Source organism: Capsicum annuum, chromosome 12, assembly GCF_002878395.1.
Source record: "Capsicum annuum cultivar UCD-10X-F1 chromosome 12, UCD10Xv1.1, whole genome shotgun sequence".
NCBI lineage: Eukaryota > Viridiplantae > Streptophyta > Magnoliopsida > Solanales > Solanaceae > Capsicum > Capsicum annuum.
In genome coordinates this window covers 2,956,573-2,973,368 of record NC_061122.1, presented here as the reverse complement: position 1 = coordinate 2,973,368, position 16,796 = coordinate 2,956,573, and the positions used below count along the sequence as shown (strand labels likewise).

Genomic DNA, 16,796 nt, shown 5'->3' with positions numbered 1-16,796 from the left:
GGTGAAGGATATTCACCGCCTTGCAAATCTGGGAGTGTGACTCTTATATTCCAAAGATGAAGAGGCGATTGTTCATGAATTAGCTAATTCCTCCCTTTGTGCTGAAGTTAAGGAGAAGCAGATTGAAGATCCCATGTTGATGCAAATCAAGAAAGATGTGTGTCAACAAAAGGTTATGTCATTTGAAATTGGTGGTGATGGTATTCTAAGATTTCAGGGTAGGTTGTGCATTTCGAATGTTGATGGGATGCGATAAAGAATCCTTAATGAGGTGCACACTTCGAGGTATGTTGTTCACCCAGGCTCTACTAAGATGTACCATGATCTAAAAACCTTGTATTGGTGGAATAACATGAAACGTGATGTAGCTAATTTTGTGTCCAAGATTTTGAACTGTCAACAAGTGAAGGTAGAACACATGAGGCTAGGTAGTACTTCCCAAGAGATAGCCCTACCTTTATGGAAGTGGGATATGATAAACATTGACTTCATTATAGGACTTCCGAGATCCCGAAACCAGTATGATTCTATATGGGTGATTGTAGATCGGTTGACAAAGTCAACCCACTTTTTTCCTTTGAGGACTAATTATTCGGGAGAGAATTATGCTAAGATTTACATTGAGGAGAAAGTTCGATTGCATGGGGCACCTGTGTCCATTATATCCGATAGAGGTACGTAGTTTTCATCTCAGTTCTGGAGATCTTTTCAGAAGGGTTTAGGTACACAAGTGAATTTGAGCACAACTTTCCACCCTCAGACGGATGGGAAAGCTGAGCGTACCATTCAGACCCTCGAAGATATGTTGAGGGCATGCGTCATTGATTTCAAAGGTAGTTGGGTAGATCACCTGCCACTGGTTGAATTTGCTTACAATAATAGTTACTATGCCAGGATCAAGATGGATCCTTTTGAGGCTTTGTATGGGAGGAGATGTAGGTCTCCGATAGGATGGTGTGAAGTGGGTGAGACTCAGTTGTATGGGCCTAATCTTGTTCATCAGGTGATGGAGAAAGTGAAGATCATTAGAGAACGGCTCAAGACTGCTCAGAGTCGTTAGAAGTCCTATGCCGATGTTCGGAGGAGAGAACTATAGTTTAAAGTTGGTGATTAGGTGTTTCTCAAGGTTTCTCCTATGAAAGGAGTTATGCGGTTTGGAAAAAGGGGTAAATTAAGACCTCGCGATGTAGGGCCATATCAGATTCTGAAAAATATTAGTACAGTTGCTTATGAGCTAGAATTACCTACAAGTTTGGGTTCCATTCATCCGGTATTCCATGTATCCATGTTGAAGAAATGCATTGGAGATCATTCTATGGTATTGCCAGTAGAGGGTATCAAAGTGACAGACTCCTTGTCTTACGAAGAAGATCCCGTTGAAATTTTAGATCGCCAAGTTCGAAAGCTGAGGAGCAAAGAGATAGCCTCAGTAAAGATACTATAGAAAGTCGAAGAAGCAACTTGGGAGTCTGAGGATGACATGAGAATTAGATATCCCAATTTGTTTGCTTCGATGGAAGATGAGAAAGAAGGTACTATTCCTATCTTATCTTTCCTAGTCCTCAATTATGCTTGGAATCGTGTCCGCCTGTGTCCTGCATCATCATTTGGGGACGAATGATCCTAAGGGGGGATAATGTAATGCCCCGCATTTCGGGCAACAATATAGACCATGATTCCGATGTGTTCATAATCCCGAAGCCATAAATCCTATGCCAATATGGCATGTTAATTATTTGTGTAGCATGTGAATCCATTCAATCTTGAATTTAGAGCATAGAGGTCCTTCAACTCAAGGACGCGTTGAAACTATTTCGATCGACTAAGTTTTAGTGGATGTTGTAAAGTGAGTCAGTTTCCATTGACCATAACTCTCTGCATATGTCGAATTAGGGAGCCTACTAAGTGTCAAATGATAGGTCTTCGAGTTAGTTTTCCAACGATACCAATTTTGCTAAAATCCGACACCCGAGCAAGAAGTTATGGCCTTTCAAAGTGATATGCGTTGCCTAACTAATCGCCCATGGCCACTGGAAAGCATAGGCGATAGCCTAGGTGGCGCCTATGTAAACTTAGGCAATGGGATGGGCGGCACCTATGTAAAGAATTCAAGTGACTTGAACACTCCGTTTTGGGGACAAAATGGTCGTTTTCCACCCTTACTTAGCCCTAAAACACGAAATTCAGTTCCAAGGACCCCAAAATACACCTTCATTCATCAAAAGTGCTCAAATGTTCTCCTTAGGGTTTCAAAATAAAAACCCAAATAGTTCATGATTCGACCGTAGGTTTTTGAAGATAATTACATATTTGAAATCACCAATCTGCAAGCTTCAAGAAACATCTATTATCTTTGGAAATAAGGTACGTGGGGTTATCCAAAAATCTCATGGGTGTAGTTTTTATGAACATGCATGCTTTTATATGGGGGTTTTCAATCAAATGCTAATAACTTGCTTTCAATATGATTTCTAAGACATTTTTCTTTATGTCGTGGGAATTGTTTGCCTATATACTTCAATGGTTGAAACCATGCATATGTGATTTGAGATTTTCCATGGAAGTTTGATAAATATGAATGATAAATTTGCTTTTAAATTCCCATGATAATGTCTTGATACCCCATATCATTTTGTGACCAAAAAAAGAGCGCATGAAATTTGAAATAAATATTGTTCACCACTTGTAAATGATGAAGCACCTTGGTTTTTACATGATTATCCATATGTGGAAGTGATATTGAGGACTTGCATGTTGGGTATGATGATACCCTACAAAACATGATATGTTATTGAATCATAGGAAATTTGAATGCATTGATTTTACATAAGGAAGGTGGATGGCCGAAGAAGGCATTTGAGTGTAAGGGCTCATCGCTGGAAAACGTGTTTGCCGACATGGAGTTTTTGTACCAGGATAAGTGATCTTGTGTACATGACTTTATGTCATTCCAAAATTGGGACTATTAGTAGGAGCCCGGGCTAAGTGATCTTGGGCACTACCAGTGGGTCGAGACACCATGCTTTGTGGTCTTGAGTGTCTGTTCATCACTTATACTCTAATCTCGGTGGCAACAGAGGTTAGATAGTTAGTGTAAATTATGTAGGGTATTCCACCTAGCTCAGTTGTATTTCATTGTTGTTGAGAAACTATTGCATTATGCTCATGTGTTTTCAAATGATTTGATACGAAATTGCTTTCTAATGGCTCTCAACTATATTTTGTAAAAAATATTATATTTGTTTTGATATCTCTGTATGCCAGTACTTTTGTGCTGACCCCCTCTCCTCTCCAACTTCTCAGATTCAGAGTCCCAGTCTAGGTGTCAAGAGAATCAGTAGATCTTTTAGACTGAGTTGCAGAGACAAGTGTTGAGCCTTCTATGTTTCAGAAGGTCTTATGTCCTGCAGTCTTTTTATCTTATATTTCGTTTTGGGGTCTACTGGGTGCATTTTCCTAGTTTATATACAGTTACTTGACTCAGTCATTTGTTAGTGATTTTCGCAGATTGTTGTTTAGAGGTTGATTGATGTTGGGGAAACCTTATTTCCCCATTATTGTTTCTTCTCACATTTATGACCATGTTTCTTAATTGTTTTGTTTCTTCCGCATTACTTTGGTCATATGAATTAGGTGCATGATTACCGAATAGGGGTGTTTTGGGCCGCCATGGTTCAAAATGCTCGTCATGATCAGGCCCTGGTTCGGGTCGTGACATACTACTTATGAGAAGGTATGCATCAGATTTTGAAGTATTTGGGATAGAATGTTCCAATTTGATGAATTAGTATATTATGTTGCCCTCGTCATTGGTGGTAGATGATTGATGCTAGACCATTGGATTGAATCTAATGTACGATGTGGATGGAAGAATAGTGGCATGAGATTAATGGTGTATGGTTGTGGGAATAAATATTAGTAGGCTTGATGTGTTGAAATAGGACGTGCTAATGAGTTATGATAAGGAAGACCGTAAGGTCAAGGTCGATTATTGTTGTTATGAAGTTCTAGTGTACTAGTGTTTCTTGATGTTTATTTCATGGTTTCCAAGTGATAATCATGCGTAGGTTGGGTTGTAAAATCATGTTTAGCACTAGACATTAAGTTTGAACAGTTGAAGTTCATAAAGGTGGATGTGATGATTTCTTGATCAATGATGTTAGTTATATGAAAGTGATCTAATAGGCTTGAACGGTGTATGAAATGGCTTAAGTTTAAATTGATTCGTAATGAAGTATAATGTTGTCGGTATGATGTAGAAGTATGCTTAAGGTGACATGAGGTTGCGGCATTCTTTCTAAGGCTTTTACTTGTTGTGCGTGGATAGTGGTACCATTGAATTGTTAAGTGGATAAATACTAGTTAGATGGTATATGGTGATCTAAATAGCCATGTTAAGGTGTTTTGATTGATAGTGTTGGGCCTTTTGCGATGATCTTGATTCTCATAGTAGAGGGACATAAATTTGGAGTCGCAATAGTGGTAGGCTCTGTCAAAAGAGATATGGATCATCAAAGGCTTGGTGATATCTATGTTAAGTGTTAGCATCTAAGCTTGACTTTTGAAGGTTGAACCGATAGAATAAGTGTGCAAGCATTATACTATGACTATTGGTGGCTAGAGAAAGATAGAGTGTATCCCGGAAGGTAGTCATTTGGGCTAAGTTCTATGATATGCATGTATTGTTATTTTTTTTTCTTTTTTTCAGACCCTAGAGTGCGGTAAGTGTAGTTCAGTTAGAATCTGGTAAAGGATCTCCCAAACTCTAGATAATGACTTAAAGGTAAAGGGGAGATGATAGAACGAATGAACAAGTAAGGCTCTCAGATTCTAGTAGTGATGCAATATGATTTAAAACATCAGAAAGTGAGGGTGAATCTCAACCCATTCCTACCTCAGTATTTTTTTTCAGTTATCCAGATGCTTACTTATGCCTTACGATTCAGTTCTGTGATCATAGTTCATGATTCCGGTATATGATAGAGAGTCACGTACTCTTCCAGTTCCAAGATAATGAGTTCTAGTTCATTCAAGTAGTCGGAATCACATTCCTTATGTTATGAACTCTAGTTGAGGTCATGCAACTCATGACACATGTACTCACTCTTTATAGTGTGCTCAGTCCCACATAAAAATCTTTTCATGTTTCAGGGTCTTATGTTTTAACCTTTTTGTAACCCGTCCTATACAATGATAGTGGTGATGATGTAAATGTTTTTGTTGATGGAAGATCAGAGTATGCTTGTTTAGATACGGCCATAAGTATGAAGTAAGATTTGGGGCTAAGTCTTTGATACATGTGATGATTTGTGGAAAAGTTTGTGTGTGTATGTTTTTAGGATAGTGCGTGGGAGTTATATTGATAGTAGTTTAGAAACTATGTGAATTATGTATTTATGGGTGTTTTCCTTGAAGTTAACAAGTGGTTATAAATTAGGCTGGAATGACGTTTTGGGATTGTAGTGGAAGGTCGCCATATGCATAGCGACTTCATATTAAGAGTTTAGAGTAGTCATTGAAGTGGTAAGGCATGTTATACTTAGGATGTGATCTTTAAAGGAGATATAAAAGATTGTATCATATGGTTTAGAATAATAGCGTGGTCTGGCATGTTGTATTTTTTTTGGTGACTTAGAGTTAGGCTTGATCACGGCGAAGGGATTAAGTTATTTCTGACATTAGTAGAAAGATTTGTCAATGCTTATATGAGAATTTTAAGTTGAGTTGAATGAATATGATATTTATAGGGAATAGTATAGTTAAGAGATATTGGGGGAGTGCTCTAAGCCTGAAAATAAGAAGTTGTATTACCGAAGGTCTGAAAATTCTATCCTAATTTAGGAGTTATATGTCTATATTCCAGACTGCAGAGTAGTGTCAATGTTGTGATTTCCTCAGTTGGATGTCTTGTGTAATCCACACCTAAGATTCATGGCTCCCTATTACCGCTAGAATTTCTTTAGAGAATTGTGTTGAAGAGATACTCCAGTTAAGTATGAGGGTGTAGTATAATTCAGTCTGTATGGCCAATAAGTCAGTTTAGCAGTTAGATTCACCTGACTTGTCTTCTCGTCTTTGCACTTATTCATGATACTCAAAATCTCAGACATGCTACTATTCCAAGCTAGAATATACCAGTAGTTACGAGTATAGCCCAGTTCATGCATCATGCATTAAATTCAGATTTCAGATGTTCAGTTATGATTCAATTCGTAGGTGCCCTGCACATTGCCTTAGTTTTAAAAGTATCTTAGTGAATTGAGCATTCATAGAGGGACATAGGGTCTCAAGGGGGATATACCCTATTCAGCTGCATGCATAGATTCTTATTACAAGCTCCGCACCAGTTATCATTGCGTATTTAGTCATACATTAGTTCAATCAAATATGCATGTATTAGAAATGTATGTCCAATAGAAAAAGTTCAGCTTAGCAGTGTATTCAGTTCAGCGTTCATGAGAACAACTCAGTCATAGATCCATGCATCAGATATGCATGTTCATTATGAGAATTCAGCTTATGAATAGCTTCAGTCGTGTATTCCATGCAACAACTATGCACGTTCGGCATAAGAAAAATATAGTCATGTTTTAGATCAGTGTATTCTTTCTTAGAGAAAAATATCATGTCCGCATTATTCCATACCTCTAAGCTTCAATATGTTCCTACCCATCATTCGAGGACGAAAGATCCCAAGGGGGACATAATGTAACACCCCACATTTCAGGCTAGAATAAAATCCATGATTTTGATGCGTTGATAATACCGAAACCATAAATCCTATGCCAATATGGCATGTTAATTATTTGCATAGTATGTGAATCCATTCAAGCTTGAATTTAGACCATAGAGGTCCTTCAACTCAAGGACGAGTTGAAACTATTTCGGTCGATTAAGTTTTAGTGGACGTTGTAATTTGTGTCAGCTTCCATCAAACATAACTCTCTGTATATGTCGAATTAGAGAGCCTACTATGTTTCAAATGATAGTTCTTCGAGTTAGCTTTCCAACGATACCAATTTTGCTAAAATCCGGCACCCTAGCAAGAAGTTATGGACTTTCAAAGTAGTAGGCGGCGCCTATGTAAACATAGGAGGTAGCATAGGTGGCGCCTATGTAAACATAGGTGATAGCATAGGTGGAGCCTATGTAAACACAGGCGATAGCATAGGCACCTCCTATGTAAAGGTTTCAGGTGACTTAAACACTCCGTTTTGGGGCAAAATCGTCCTTTTCCACCCTTATTTAGCCATAAACACAAAATTCAGTTCCCAAAGACCCCAAAATACACCTTCATTCATCCAAATTGTTCAAGAACTCTCTCTAGGGTTTCAAAATAAAAACCCAAATAGTTCAAGATTCAACCATGGGTTTTTAAAACAAATTGAAGATTTGAAATCTTTGCAACGTAGGCTTCAAGAAGAACCTATCATATTCGCAAATAGAGGTACGTGGGGTTATCTCAAAAATCTCATGGGCTTTAAAAATTCATGTTTTCAAATGGGGGTTTTGAAATTATCAATATGATTATGTTTTAAACATTTCATGATATGGATTTGTCCCTTAGGCCTACTCCCAAAGTGATTTGCAATATGATATATGTATATGCATGTGTTCTGAAAAGATGTTAACTTGAGAGCATGGATGATATGAAATTTCCTTTCTTGATGTGAAATTATTTTAAATGTTCATATGATGCAAATTGTTTGAAAATATCTTGAAGAGCATGACATGAAATGTTTGAGAATTGATATGATTTTGACTTGAAAATGAGAAGGTTATTCATGTTGAATACAATGGTTGAATGAGAAGAATGATGTGATTGATGGCTTGCAAGTCGGGTATGATGATACCCTACAAAATATGATATGTGATTGAATCAGATGAAATTCAAATGCATTTATTTTACATGAGATAGGTGGATGCCCGAAGAAGGCGTTTGAGTGTAAGGGCTAATCGCTAGAAAACGTGTTTGCTGAAATAGAAATTTGGTACCAGGCTAAGTGATCTTGTGTACTTGAATTTATGTCAATCCCAAATTAGGACTATAGGTAGGAGCCCGGGCTAAGTGATCTTGGGCACTACCATTGGGTCGAGGCACCATGCTTCGTGGTCTTGTGTGTCTCTCCCTCACTTATACTCAAATCTCGGCGGCAACCGAGGTTTAACAGTTGGTGTAAATTATGTAGGGTATTCCACCTAGCTCAGTTGCATTTTATTGTTGTTGAAAGTATTGCATTATGCCCATGTGTTTTCAAATGATTTGACATGAAATTGCTTTATAATGGCTCTCAACTACATTTTGTAAAAATATTATGTTTTGTTTTGATATCTTTCGTGCCAGTACTTTTGTGCTGACCTCCTTCCCTCTCCAACCTCTCAGGTTCAGAGGCCCATTCTAGGGGTTAAGAGAATCAGTAGATCATTCAGATAGAGTTGCAGAGACAAGTGGTGAGCCTTCTATGTTTCGAAAGGTCTTATGTCCTGCAGTCCTTTTATCTTATATTTAGTTTTGGGGTTTGCTGGGGTCTTGTCCCAGTTTTCAGATAGACATTTTTTCAGTCATGTAGTAGAAATTTTGCAGACGGTTTTAGAGATGTTGATTTAGATTGTGGGACACTATTCCTAATTTTCGTTTTCATATGATTCTTGACCATGTTTCCCTTATATTGTGTATCTTCCGCATTTCTTTTGTCATGAATTATGTGCATGATTATCAAATAGATAGGGGTGTTTCTGGCCTTTATGGTTCGAAATGCTCTTCACGGCCGGGACCCCGGTTCGGGTCGTGACAATTACAACTTTCACCTTTTGTAAAACCGAAAACACAATTCTAAGGAGACTTAGCCAATTGTTGTTGCTATCCTTGTGGTCTTGGCTGTGAGATTGTTGACCTTGTTGTGGTGGATTTGTTGTTCTTGGGAGATTGTTGTTGGTTGTTCTTGTTGTGGTTGTTGTGTTCTTGAGGTTCTTCACCATATTCATCACCTTTTTAATATTAAAGTGAGCTTATATCTTAAAAAGGTAAAAGACAAGGTGTAGTATTTGTTGAATCTTGAAAGACCCCCAATCACGAAAAAGACTTTACATCACATCTCAACCTTTTCCATAAACTAAGGGTCCATGTTTTAAGGAGAAGTACAAGTCTAGTCAAAGAATTTTAAGTCTTGAAATTTGAATTTAAAAAGGAGCTCCAAAGACTAGTTTGTATTTCTCTCCATTGAACAATTTCCACCAAAGTCCAAATTGTGAAATTAAAATTTGTCAAGAGCCGAACCACTAGTGGACTACCACGTGGACCGCCACATCACCATATACACTATTCATGCAATAATTTTGGCTCAAATTTTGATCTTTTAGTTTCATTGTGTTGTTCCATTAGTTTTATTTGTTGATTCCATTACTAACTTACAAGCTAGTACTAGATTGTAAGTTAGTTTTGAAACCCTCCTTCGTGTATACATTCCTTTGTGTGTCTTATTCTTTTGAGTCATTGTAATAATTGGTCCACCTCTCAATTCCTCACGGAGTACAAGCAAGGTTATGACACTTGTGAGACCAAAGTAAAAAAAAAAATCCAAGAGACAAAACAATAGAGAGGGAGTGTGAGGACCATTCTTGTACATCTAACTTGTTTGATGTTTTGTAGGTAACTTATTAGGCATAATGAAAACCATATTGTCCCTCCTTGATGCTTTATTCCAAGACCTTTCTAGGGCAAATGTGGGTCTTGAAAAAATTGTCTCGGATGTGGTAACTATGAGTGAGAGGTTGGATCAAATAGAGAGTTGAAGGAACTCCCGTGCTTTTACTCCCGAAACTTTACTTCCAATGACCAATCCTCCAAGACCACAACATAATTCCACCAGCCAAGCTCCAAATAACCCTCAAAACCGAGAACAAGATAGACCACTTCCCCCGCAAGTTGATCAATTCCAACAAGGAGGACTTGGAAGCCAATTTCCTCGCATCCAAGATCCACAACCGAAGCTCCACGTTACCAAATCGAGCCTCTCAACCGAAACTTCCCTTTCCCCAAACCGACATATCCAAGAAGAGGAACATGGCAGAGAGAGAGACACGAAGGATATGGAGTCTACGACGATGTTTATATGATAGAAGGAGACTTGATTCGGATGAGATTGAAGGATAATCTCAAGAGGGACAGGAAGTCGAGGGTCAAAATGAAGATGTTGGATCTGAGACTTTTTGTCATTATGCTCTCGGGTTTGGATAGCTTATGGACTGTTTTTTGTACATCTCTTGTGGGATGTTTTTAGCTCGTCTTTGATACGTCCCTTGTTATTATTGAGCTATTGGTCTCTTCATGTTTTGCGGACTGTTTTGAGTGGTTTCTTTTGAAGTGGCCAATTGAACGAGATAAAGCCGTGAATTTGTGGGCAAATTCCTCTCAAGATGGAGAGGATGATACAAGAATAATCATGAATATGGTGCGCGTTGGTCCCGAGACTTGGAGTGTGTAATTGAAGTGTAGGAAGAGGCCAAAAACACACCAAAATGAGCCCATAACTTATACTTGATGGGCAGCCCACTCTTTGAAGGCCCTTTTGGTCATTTTAACTTATATCTTGTAATAGCTATATAAGAAAAATGTAGGGTTTTACTTACTTAGTTTATGAATGAAATTGTAAGTCTTACAAGACAAAGAAACACAAGTCCTCTTTCCTTGAGGCACCCAAAACCGAAATTAGGGCTTAGACAAGTGTAGAATCACTTGTGTTTGCATTTGCTTGGAAACATTGATGCTTGGGAAGTGGATTCCGATCTTGTGTCTTTGTAAGAGATAGATTTATAGATTTATTGTTGTGTGTAGTGTTAAGGGTCCAAGAGTTACCATTATTGGGTTCTTAATATTATACCTTCATGTGGTCTATCTATCTTGTATCCGTTTTGTATCTTGTATTGTGAAGCCATTTTTGTTGTTGTTGTTGTTCTTCTCATTGTTGTTTCATCTTGTTGTTAACTTATTTTGTTATTGGCTGCAAAAGGTGTCAAACACCTAGTATATTGTCCTTCTTGTATTTCATTCTTGAATCCGAGAGTGGTCTTCAAAAGAGTCCTCGATTCTTTGAATTAGTGGACTGATTTTGGAGTGTGTTTGGACTGTTTTGAGCCAATTTAGTGTGTTCCTTGGTTTTCTTGTATCAGTCATATATCAAGACACTTGGGGGTCGGCCCATCCCTAGAAACGCGGGATGCTTTGTGCACCGGGCTGCCCTTTTATCAAGACATATTGCAAGACAACCGGTGAAATCAAGTGGTTTAGCAAGTTGTGATGATCAAGAAGACTTAGCATAGCGCATTTACGTAGCGTTACAATATCATGGTCTCCAATATATTTAGTGGAAATAAAGAATAAAGCAGCCTCAAGTTTAAACTAGTTATGTAGAGCTTTTACTATGGCCTATTTGGCCAACATACCTTTCCCTTGCTTCTTTGATAGAAGTCATTTGAAGCTTAAAATTTAGAAATTGAGATAGAAAACACAACAAAAGAAAGCATCAAATTCAGCAAATCCCCTATTTCCAGATATACAGGTCAAGAATCTTAACTGAACTCACAATCATATTATTTTACAGCTCATTTTCGCTTCTACTAGACATGATATGGAGTTCACCTTCCCAGAAGCATTTGAGATTTAGTATATATCTGGGAATTCGGAGCATGTAGCATTAGCAGTTTTAAAATACAACCACAAAGGAGGTGTCCAATAAACTGTAAATAGTGATAGTAGTACTTAATTGCTTGTGTCAATTTAGTCAGCAGAGTAGTTGTGCAAAATTTCAGGCATATTTATCTACTGAATGAGGGAGGAGACATGAATGAACAAAAGGTTTGAGCAAATTTTGCTTAAATAAAACTTGGCTACATCCATTTTACCGGAGGTTGGCCAATTTAACTCAACTTTACAAGAACATTATCCTTGTTTACAACTACTATACAAAATGGTTAAGAAAAAAACAAGGAACTGTTTTCTCAATGTCTACTATCTGTATATCTTTCTCATTTCTAATCCTATTGCTTTACAAAACTTCATGGGCAGAAGAATTTGCACCATGTCCTACTTATAATCATCTCAAGCGAGAAGAGAGATCGATGAACACATCCTCTTTGCAGTGTATTGTTAGACCACCTATTGGATGATCAAAGCCAAACTCCTCTTCAGCTTGAGCTAACAAGTCTTGAAATGATGGTTGGTTCAAGTATGATACTGGCACGACAAATATCTTCTTGTGACTCTCTCCTACGTATACTGCACAATGACCTTTTGGAACACCCCCAGATGTTGAAGGCCTCCTTAGGATTCCCATTATCGCAAGGTGTATTTGGTAAACTCTAAATGGTGAAGCAAAAAAAAGAACAAGAATTTGGAGAACTGCAAAGAAAAAGAAAGTTTGTGAAGTGTCTAGATACTTGTGGTTTGCTCAAATGTTTTGTGTCCGGGTATATATACAAGTTAATGGAAAATTTCATACGCAACAGGTGAGGGACAATGGAACATGAAGTTTCACATGGTTTTGCCTACTGTGTTATTGTCAAAGAACTTGCACCATAAATTTGTTGAAGAACAAAACTAGGTCCCATTGCTTCTCTTGATTTTGAACAGATGACCACCTTTAAAAATAAGAGCCACAATAATGGATAAAATTGATTATTTAGTCCTGGACCACTTGGTTTAAAGATAAGGTGACAGAGAATTGAATAAATGCATCAACCTCTTTGATTAAAACTAGACAACTTATAATCATTCATCATTTCATCCACAAATTTAAGGCCCCATAAACATAGCCAACAAATAGGCACATGGCTTTGCTCTCGGTGGTTAGTGACAAAAGCTTAAGCTCCAACCGAAAGCCTGTCTATAGCCTTTTATATAAATAACCCCCCTTCTATGATCCATTTTCATCGTCAACTACAAGCATTATCGATTCAGACACCATATTGTTCTAAATTTCTAGTTTCCTTTCTTGTTTCCAATCTTCCAAGAAAAATGGCAATGCTCAGCCCTAAGAAACTCATCAAGATGGCCAGGAGATGGCGGAAGTTTGCAGCCATGCAGAGGAGGAGGATTTCTTTTCCAAGAAATGGCAGTAGTGCAGACGGTTACAGTACATCTTCATCCTCTACAGTTGAAAAAGGAAATTTTGTAGTCTATACAATCGATCAAAGGCGATATGTGTTTCCCCTTGCTTACCTCGAAAATGAGACCATTGTGCAACTTTTAAACATGTCTGAAGAAGAGTTTGGACTGCCGAGTGGTGGCCCTATTACATTACCCTGTGATTCAGGCTTTATGGACTACATCATTTCTCTAATCAAGAAAGGTGTAGCTGATGGAGTTCTTCACAGAGCTTTGTTTCTCTCAATTCCTTCATGTTGCTCTACTTCAGCCTCTTATTTGCACCAAGAAAGTGGAAACCAACAGCTTCTTGTTTATTGACTTATGACGTCATGTTCTGTCAATGATAGCTCAAAATAGAATGTATAGCAGTTGAGATATAGGCAACTGAAGGCTTGCATTAGTACATGTTGAAAGGTACTTTAAGAATGCAACTATTTTTTCTGTTTTCTCCAGTTTTTTTTTAAGTACAATCCTAGTTAAATTAGGAAGTCCTATCTTTGGTAGGTAACTAATTAGTTATTCTAATGTTAGTAGAGGTAGGTTGTTTCTTTGTCGTATTTTTAGTTGGAATAGCAAATGTTTAAGTTGCTAAGTTGATGATCAATGATAGACATTCTTTTAACAAGAAAATAATCTCTCTCTATCTCTCTGCATATTCTCTTCTTCAAACTCCATCTCTATTTCTGCGGCCAGCTTTTAAATTGAATTCCTGTGTTGTTCCCTTTAATGGTTTTAAAACAACAATTGGTATTAGAGCTTTAATCTTAAGGGACCTGTGAGTGTTTGCATCAATCTGTTCCAGTGGATACCATGAACGGAGAAACAAATTTTTCCTCAATGGCACCACCAACTTTCGATGGAGAAAGTTATCAAATCTGGGCAGTTAGAATGCGAATATATCTGCAAGCTTTGGATCTCTGGAAAGCTGTTGAAGCTGAATATGAGATAGCTCCCTTATCGGAAAATCCCATGGTGGCGCAGATTAAAACTCACAAGGAGAAGAAAACCAGAAAATCAAAGGCATTGGTATGCTTATTTATTGCAGTTTCATCTAATATCTTCACTCGTATCATGTCTCTGGAATCAACGAAAGAGGTATGGGATTATCTCAATACTGAGTATAAAGGAGATGAAAGGATTCGAGGGATGCAAGTGCTGAATCTGGTACGTGAGTTTGAGCTGCAAAGGATGAAAGAAACCGAAACCATAAAGGAGTACTTTGACAGACTCCTTAATTTAGCAAATCACATCAGATTGTTGGGTTCCACTTTCAATGATTCAAGGTCCAAGTAACGACACCTGAAAGATTTGAAGCTACCATAACAACCTTAGAAAATACTAAGGACTTTTCCAAGATAACATTTGCAAAGCTCTTAAGTGCTTTTCAGGCGCAAGAGCAACGGTGTGTTATGAGACACGGAGGAGCTATCGAAGGTGCCTTACAAGCCAAGCATCACAATGATAGACGTTCTAAGAAGAAGGAGAATAATAAGCACCAACCAACTGATGGAGAAGGTGCAATGAATAGTAACAAAAACAAAATAGGTGGTTTCAAAAGAAACTACCCTCCTTGTAAGCATTGCGGCAAGCTCGGACATGCACCTTTTAAGTGTTGGGAAAGGCCTGATGCCAAGTGCAATAAGTGCAATCAACTTGGGCATGAATCGATAATCTGTAATAACAAAACTCAGCAACAAGATGCAGAGGATCGAGTTGTTGATGAATAGGAAGAAGATCAACTCTTTGTCGCATCATGTTTAACAAGTAGTGTCTCAAGCGATTCGTGGCTGATCGATAGCGGATGCACAAATCATATGACTTGCAATGAATATCTTTTTAAAGATTTGAGCCCTACTAAAGTTACAAAATTTAGAATCGACCATGGTGGTTATATTCCAGCAAAAGGAATGGGAACCATTAAATTTGAAACACAATCAGGAACTAAAACAATTTCTGATGTTCTTTATGTGCCCGATTTGGACCAGAACTTGTTAAGTGTTGGTTAGTTATTAGAAAAAGGTTTCAAATTTTATTTCAAAGATAAACACTGCTTGATAAAGGAAGCATCTGGAAAAGACCTATTTAAAGTCAAAATGCGCGGCTGAATTTTCTCATTAAATCCATTGGAAGAAGAACGTGGATTTCACGAGTTATGTGTGGAGCCACCTCTGCTAAAAGAAGACATTCCCCCTGATGATGAAGGCTGGCTTTGTCCTAGTTTTGATTGCAAAGTTGACTGCATTGACTTACTTAATGATCTTCAGGGAACAGACCTTTCCGTCACTGACAGCTGGGAGAAAGTATATCCCAAGGAAGATGCTGCTACTTTATCTGAAGAGATGGCAGAAACCCCTCCTAAAGATGATGGGATCTTGGAGCTTTCCTCTGAAGACTCAGAAGATGATGACTTTAATCCTGATAATCCAGATAAGGATGAGTCTGTTAAAACAGAAAGTTCAAGTTCTGATTTTACGTCCTACTCTGAGGATTTTACTTTGATAGTTGATACTGAATTCAACCGGAGACTTGATGAGTGGGTTAAACTTGAACATCTTGATCTTAATTCGGTATATACTATTGTGGATGAGAAGGTCGAGGATAAGGTGATAAGTTTTAAAATTTCATGCCACCAGAAACATAAAATTGGTGAGATTCGTGTCGAGGACCATGAGGAGCTTGATGCAGCCAGTTTACGAGAGCACAAAGAGTTCACAAAAGTCAAGAACATTGCTACAATAGAATTTGGAATATATGAGATTGAAACATGGTACTTCTCGCCATTTCCTCCAGAATACAATAATTGCTCGAAACTGTTCTTTTGCGAGTTTTGTCTCAATTTTATGAAAAGCAAAGAGCAACTTCAGAGGCACATGAGGAAATGTGATCTTAAGCACCCTCCAGGTGAAGAGATCTGTAGAAGTGGTACACTGTCAGTGTTTGAGGTTGATGGCAAAAAGAACAAGGTTTATGGGCAAAATATATGCTACTGGGCAAAATTATTTCTTGATCATAAGACTCTATATTATGATGTTAACCTGTTCCTCGTTTATGTGCTTCGTGAATGTGATGACCGAGGTTGCCATATGGTTGGTTACTTTTCAAAGGAAAAGCATTCAGAGGAGTCTTATCACTTAGATTGCATTCTGACACTTCCACCTTATCAAAGGAAAGGCTATGGGAAATTCCTAATTGCATTGCCATATGAACTTTCAAAGAAAGAAGATAAAGTGGGCACACCAGAAAGACAACTTTCCGACTTAGGAATGTTGAGCTATAGGGGGTACTGGATACATGTGCTTCTGGATTGTAACACCACATACTTTCAAACTTGAACAGAAATTGTTATTTCTACTTGTACACATTCCAAAAACCATAAATCTATTGTGATTATAGTGTTTTAATCAACTATGTGGTGTATAAATCTAGTTGAGCATGAATTGAGATCATAGAGGTCCCATAACTCAAGGACGAGTTGAAAGCTTTTTCATTGATTGAGTTCTAGTAGGCGTCAAACTTGGGTCAACTTCAATCGGTCATTACTATTTGTATATATTGAATTAGAGTACCTATAATATATCAAATGAAATTTCTTTGAATTATCTTTCCAACGATATCAATTTCGCAAAAATCCGACACCCGAGGAAGAAGTTAT

The 16,796-nt window shown here is 37.8% G+C and overlaps 2 protein-coding genes across 2 annotated transcripts; both read left to right on the top strand.

Moving 5' to 3' along the window:
* Positions 1 to 11,598: 11,598 nt before the first annotated feature.
* On the top strand, positions 11,599 to 13,774 carry LOC107850014 (auxin-responsive protein SAUR68-like). Its single transcript, XM_016694506.2, has one exon. The coding sequence runs from the start codon at positions 12,914 to 12,916 to the stop codon at positions 13,460 to 13,462; it is 549 nt and encodes a 182-aa protein (XP_016549992.1). The 5' UTR covers positions 11,599 to 12,913; the 3' UTR covers positions 13,463 to 13,774.
* Positions 13,775 to 14,958: 1,184 nt separating this feature from the next.
* On the top strand, positions 14,959 to 16,527 carry LOC107849534 (histone acetyltransferase of the MYST family 1-like). Its single transcript, XM_016694089.2, has 2 exons — positions 14,959 to 15,145; positions 15,275 to 16,527. The coding sequence occupies exons 1-2, from the start codon at positions 14,959 to 14,961 to the stop codon at positions 16,474 to 16,476; spliced, it is 1,389 nt and encodes a 462-aa protein (XP_016549575.1). The 3' UTR covers positions 16,477 to 16,527.
* Positions 16,528 to 16,796: the final 269 nt, after the last annotated feature.

Bases quoted from the DNA above. Each gene is read 5' to 3' on its own strand.
- LOC107849534 (XM_016694089.2), top strand. From the start codon at position 14,959: ATGACTTGCAATGAATATCTTTTTAAAGATTTGAGCCCTACTAAAGTT. The intron at 15,146-15,274 runs GTTAGTTATTAG...ATCCATTGGAAG, and splicing joins CCAGAACTTGTTAAGTGTTG to AAGAACGTGGATTTCACGAG.
- LOC107850014 (XM_016694506.2), top strand. From the start codon at position 12,914: ATGATCCATTTTCATCGTCAACTACAAGCATTATCGATTCAGACACCA.